The sequence below is a fragment of the Teleopsis dalmanni genome, chromosome 2, assembly GCF_002237135.1.
Source record: "Teleopsis dalmanni isolate 2A chromosome 2, ASM223713v2, whole genome shotgun sequence".
Taxonomy (NCBI): Eukaryota; Metazoa; Arthropoda; class Insecta; order Diptera; family Diopsidae; genus Teleopsis; species Teleopsis dalmanni.
This window is the reverse complement of record NC_051847.1, coordinates 100,924,370-100,930,656: the sequence shown is the minus strand read 5'-3', so window position 1 is coordinate 100,930,656 and position 6,287 is coordinate 100,924,370. Positions and strand designations below refer to the sequence as shown.

Genomic DNA, 6,287 nt, shown 5'->3' with positions numbered 1-6,287 from the left:
CAATGGCTAAAATAAAACTCTGATCTAGTATTGCAATGGACCTTAATGGTCTACGCGTGACCTTTTTGGTCAGCCAGCATAATTTAATCTAATCTAGCCATAAACCTAACCACTAGAATACAAAATAATGAAATCAAGGTAATACACTCATGTATTAACGAAAGCAATTTTCTAAACACCAATGGAACGAATCAGGATGTAATGGCACGTATTAAAAAAACATTTGAGAATTCGGTTTCCTAATCAGCATATGTATACGCTCAATTCTCACTTCGAGCAGAATACCCACACAAATAAGCAAGGACGTTTCGTTGTAAGGTTATCATTTCTCCAGAACTGTTCAGTTTTACAAGAATCACAAGAAATAATCTATTATCGATGGAAGCTTAATATGAACAGACCTATTCATATGAAGAATTGCAATATATGACTAAGTCAAACTTAAATTTCATATCGGTTTATAGGTTATTTTATTCCTCATCATGCTGTACTTAAACCAGATAAAAAAATGAATACGTTTGGATATTTCTTAAATCATCTAATGTCCAATTGACCAACAATTCAAAGTGAACTTTTTTCAAGTTTTAATACTGTAGTAAACGGACGTAGTACAACACTGGCAGTAAACGTACGTTGTACAACATGGGACAAGAGAAGACCAGCTGGCAGAAAAAGGGCGGCAAGATAAGCGTTTGGTGTAAGATTAACAATTAGTGTATTTATTTATGTGTAACTAGCGAAGTTACTACATTGGCGACGAGGATAAAGCTAACATGAATGCGGAACAGTTTAATTTGTTGTTGCAAGCTGTGCAAAAATCAAATAACGCTTTGCTTGAGGAGCTTCGTTTGTCGCGGACACAACAACAAATTGATGCGCCTTCTTCAACTACAGAAGCAGTTTCATCAACATTCAGGAATCTATCTGACTCAATGCTGGAGTTATGCTATGATCCTGAAAGTTATGTCACATTTGAATCATGGTACAAGCGTCATAAATCAGTTTTCGCTATAGAAGCAGCACATCTCACTGAGCCGACTAAGGTTCGATTGCTCACAAGCAAATTAAAAAATTTGGATTTCGAGCAATCTTACCAAAGGAACCCCATGAGCTTACATTCATGCAAACGGTTGCCAAACTCTCGTCTATATTCAGATATCGCCAATCAAAATTTTCTCAGCGCCAAAAATGTCTTACAATTTCAAAACAGGATTATGAAGACTTTGCTCAGTATGCAGCTCGCGTCAACAAACATTGTGAAAAATTTGACATCGTTAATTGTACTCCCGATGAGTTTAAAGCACAAATCTTTGTCAATGGCTTGAAGAGTTCACACGATTCGTTAATACTCGAGAAACTCCTTGCAAGACTCGACAATGAATCAACACAGTTTGGTGCACTTCAGACACAGGCGCAAAAGGATGCCTTCATGCACTTAACACTTCAAGACCTCACTAATGAAGATGAACGTATAATCTGTCTGAAGCAAGACAAATACACTGTCGTCCACCCATCTTCAAGTTCAGAAGTTTTTGCAATTCACCATCGATATCAACGCAAAAATGAATCATTACTATCAAATTCTTCAACAAAAGACGAATCTTCGAAACCACCAACGCCATGTTGGTGTTGTGGAGGTCTTCATTGGGTTAAAGATTGTCCATTTAAAGGCGAAATATGTTCAGCATGTAACACTATTGGCCACAAAAATGGTTACTGCAATATGAAGCCAAGCAAGTTGCGACGCAGAAAATCTCAGCCTGACACATCATGTGTGAAGAAAATTGATGAAACTAACAGAACGCAGCAGCATCGTAGGTATGTCAAACCAAATCTCAATGGATCAACAATTAAACTCCAACTTGATACCGGGTCGGACATAACAATTATTTCCAAATCGAACTGGACCAAACTTGGTCAGCCAACCCTACAAACTACTAATAAAAAAGCTGGCGATGCTTCTGGAAAAGTAATTCCTCTTCTGGGCAGCTTTGCTTGTGTTGTGAACCTAAATGGAAGAGAGGAATATGATGTGTGTTATGTCACACCACTTAAGTTGAACGTGTTTGGAATTGATTGGATAACAACATTTGACTTATGATCAGTGCCTATGAGTTCCTTTTGCAAAGCAATCCAACTAACTTGTAGCGATAAATTGAACGATGAAATAAAGGCTGGATTTCCGTCTCTCTTTTATAATGACCTTGGTTGCTGTACGAAGACCCAAGCGACTCTGAGACTAAAAGAAGGAGCGCGACCCGTTTATCGTAACGCTCGACCAGTTCCATATGCAGCAGCTTCCATAGTTTCGGCAGAACTTGAACGTCTTCAACATCTTGGAGTAATTTCACCAATTGAATACTCACAGTCAGCGGTGCCAATCATAGTTGTAAGAAAGAAGAATGGAAAAATTCGTATATGTGCCGATTATTCTACAGGTCTAAATGACGGTCTAGAGCCAAATAAATATCCTCTTCCAACGCCTGATCAAATATTCTCCAAACTCGCTAATAAGAAAGTCTTTAGCACAATTGACCTATCAGATGCATTTTTCCAGATTCCATTGGACCAAGAATCTCAAAAACTGATGGCTATCAATACTCACCTCGGCTTATTTAAAGTACTTAGACTGCAGCAAGGTGTTAAAACAGCCCCTGGCATTTTTCAACAGATTGTTGACACAATGCTTAGCGGAACCAACACCATTGGGTTTATTGATGATATGATCTGTTCGGGAATTAATGAAGAAGACCACAAAATTCAACTGTTGAAAACCTTAAAGCGTATTCAGGATTATGGATTCAAACTTCGCTTCGAGAAATGTAAGTTTGGAGAAACATCTGTCGAGTTCTGCGGACACACGGTAGATCAATATGGTATCAGACCACATCCAGGGAAACTTCGATCAATCCAAGATCTCCCACCACCAACAAACTTGCAACAAACACGAGCATTTTTAGGAGCTGTAAATTATTATGGGAAATTCATTAAAAGTATGAAAAGCCTTCGTGGTCCTTTAGATGAACTTTTAAAAAAAGATAAGAAGTTCGAGTAGAAACCACATCATAATGAAGCATTCAACAAGATTAAAAATGTATTAGCTTCTGATCTATGTCTTACGCACTTCGATCCAGCAAAGAAAATAATTTTAGCTACTGATGCTTCAGAATACGGTATGGGTGCAGTTCTCATGCATCAATTTAATGACGGAACGCTTCCCCCAATTATGCACTACTCAGCTACATTCAATGCAGCAGAGCGGAAGTATCCTCAAATGCACAAGGAGGCTCGAACTCTCGTGTTTGGATTAAAAAAATGTCACTATTATATTTCGGGTCGTCGCTTTATTATTCATATCGACCACAAGCCACTTCTTGCTCTATTCAACCCAAAAAATGGCATCCCTTTGTTTACAGCGGCTCGCCTGCAATGTTATGCAACCATTACTCTGTCATACGACTTCTCTATTGAATACATAAATACTGACAGCTTTGAATATGCCGATATTATTTCTCGACTAATCGCAAACCATGTAAAATCTGATGAAGATACCGTCATAGCATCTATTCAATTAGAAGAAGACGAGAACCTGAAAATCAATTGTTTTGCGGTAGAAACAGCCACCAAACTTCCAATCACTTTCACTAATATTCAAACAGCAACCAAAGCCTGCCATACTCTCAATAAGGTCACGTTCTACATCCAAAATGACTGCTGGCCTCAAAAGAAAAAACAAATCACAGATAATGAAGTAGCGGCATTTTTTCAGCATCGACACCATCTTACGATCCAACAACAGAGTATTTTCTTTGGTGAGAGAATAGTTATTCCCAAAATTTACCACCAGCAAGTCCTTGAAAATCTCCATAATGGACATCCAGGTGAGTGTCGTATGAAACTTCTTGCTGCTACCAAAGTGTTTTGGCCAAACATTAATCTTGATATCGATCATGTGGTCAAAACTTGTGACACATGCGCTACAGCCTCAAAAAGTCCAATGAAATGTACTCCTCAACAGTGAAAAATTCCTTCTGCACCATGGAAACGAATTCATATTGACTACGCTGGTCCAATCGATGGCAATTACATCCTTGTTATCATAGACGCTTTTAGCAAATGGCCAGAAATATTCAAAACTTCAACTACTACTGCAGCTAAAACTATTGAGTTCATTGAGAAAGCTTTTGCGCAACACGGCCTTTGTGACACGATTGTTAGTGATAATGCTCCGCAATTCATCTCGCAGAAATTCAAAAATTTTTGCGACTTCCAAGGAATTAAATACATATCTACAGCTCCATACAGTCCACAATCAAATGGCCAAGCAGAACGGTTCGTTGACCTACTCAAATCATGACTTAAAAAGGCAAAGGGAAGTATCGACAGGAAGCTCAACAAATTCCTCACTTGTTATCGATACACACCATCCTACAATCTCGGTATGAAATCACCATCTGAGCTCCTAAATGGCAGAAAAATGAAAATTCGTCTTGACTGCATTAAACAGCAAAAACCGAAAGGCGAATTAGAAAAACAGAGTAATCAGCAAGAGACAAAATTAAAGCAGTTCAGCATTGGAGATAACGTTTACTATAAACTTCATTCCAATAATAATAAATGGACTTGGATACCTACTGTAAACATAAACTTATTTTTCAGTTGTAGCATAAATTCATAAAATAAAATATATAAATACATAAATAAAATGTGCCCCTTGAAACAAATTGCCCAAAATTAGGAGATAGCGGACGGATTTATGCTAATCGGTGATGTGAAAATAACAACAGGAGTACGGATAGTCATTTAATAGAAACTGTATGTCATGATGAGAGACCCTAGCGTCTAAAATCAAAGGCAAATTTAAATAAAAATTTTTGTTGTTGTTTCTTCATTACAGTTCGAACCCTTCTAGTTTCTTTTTGTCATAATGCGCTTCACATTCGACAAAAAAATTAACACCTAAGACACGTCCCCAAGAATTTAGAATTATAGGAAAAAAACAACAGTATTGTTCAGCTTTTCCTACTCGCTTTAACGAACGTGAAGAATAACATTTGAGTAGCTTCTCTCTAAAATTGCACCCAAAAAAGGTACTCTACATACAGTAAATAAAAATATTCATAACAGATGACTACAAAAGAATAGATTTGAAATTAAATTTTATTAAAAATTAAAATAAACAACTACAAAAATAAGTTTCAATTCGTTGAACTTGTGTTTCCAAATAGAGCTGTAGTTTATAAGCTCGTTCTAATTTAAAAAGCATGCCAAGTGCTTTGGCATTTGGCAAGTGACAAAAAATATTGAAACTTGAGCTTTGAAAGTTTGTACAGCCTTGAGTACTTGTGGAAAAACTCGTTTCTAAATAGGGAGGCACGAGTTCTAAGCCCGGCACTTACAGTCTAAACAAATTATTTACGTACTATAAAATAATCAAAAGAAAAATTTGAATATTTCCTAAGATCACTGATGATGAGTACTTGATGAGTACTCGAAACAGCGTTGTATGGTCAATCAATTTCAAGTAATTAATTAAAAATTTTTGTTGTTTGCATCTTCATTACTATTTGAACCCTTCAAGTTTTATTTATTTTGCTACAACTCTTCTAATGCATAGATAAAATATATCTAATTTAATTTAATTAATTTTAACTCATTTTTACATATTTATTATTTTATTTATTTATTTTTTTATTTTATAAACTTTTTTTATTAAATATTGATTAGGATTGTGTTTGAATAAAAAAGTTATACCCCCGGGTGGAGTATTTCATCACGTTATGGATTTCCTTTTAACTAATTAGCAAACTTGCGGAATTCACGTATGTGTATGACATAGAAATCACATTTGTTGATAGTGAATTAATAATTCACTTGCCTAAAGAAATCTATAGTAACCTATAGTTCTGCAGTATGGTATGGTAGTTAGCTCTCATTAATTTCACCAAAGCTTTCAAGTATTCACCAGTTTTCAAATTTGTTTCCGCTGTTTTTGATGCCAGAGGGCCATTGTGTGACCGCAACGTGCTCTGGATGAATATGTTAATTTTTATTTCATAATGATGTCAATGAATAAGGAAGCCTTCCTGTGCAGGCTCTAAGTGAATGGTTAACTAATGTATTCTATACCTACGGCGCAAAATCCTCCTGGATTTGGGTGAAAATTAGGCGTTAAAACTAAGTATTTCTCTTCCACTGGCACACTACGCTGACAGTGTTTTCTTTTAAAATGAACTAGATATTTACTTACATATGGGAATAAGTGAAAACATACACGTTAACACATA

The 6,287-nt window shown here is 36.2% G+C and overlaps 1 protein-coding gene across 1 annotated transcript; it reads left to right on the top strand.

The window, feature by feature from the left end:
- Window positions 1-2,110: 2,110 nt before the first annotated feature.
- Window positions 2,111-3,055, top strand: LOC119675196 (uncharacterized protein K02A2.6-like). Its single transcript, XM_038086386.1, has one exon. It carries the CDS (start codon window positions 2,111-2,113, stop codon window positions 3,053-3,055), a length of 945 nt encoding a protein of 314 aa, XP_037942314.1.
- Window positions 3,056-6,287: the final 3,232 nt, after the last annotated feature.

Coding starts and splice junctions, on each gene's coding strand:
- LOC119675196 (XM_038086386.1), top strand. CDS start 2,111: ATGAGTTCCTTTTGCAAAGCAATCCAACTAACTTGTAGCGATAAATTG.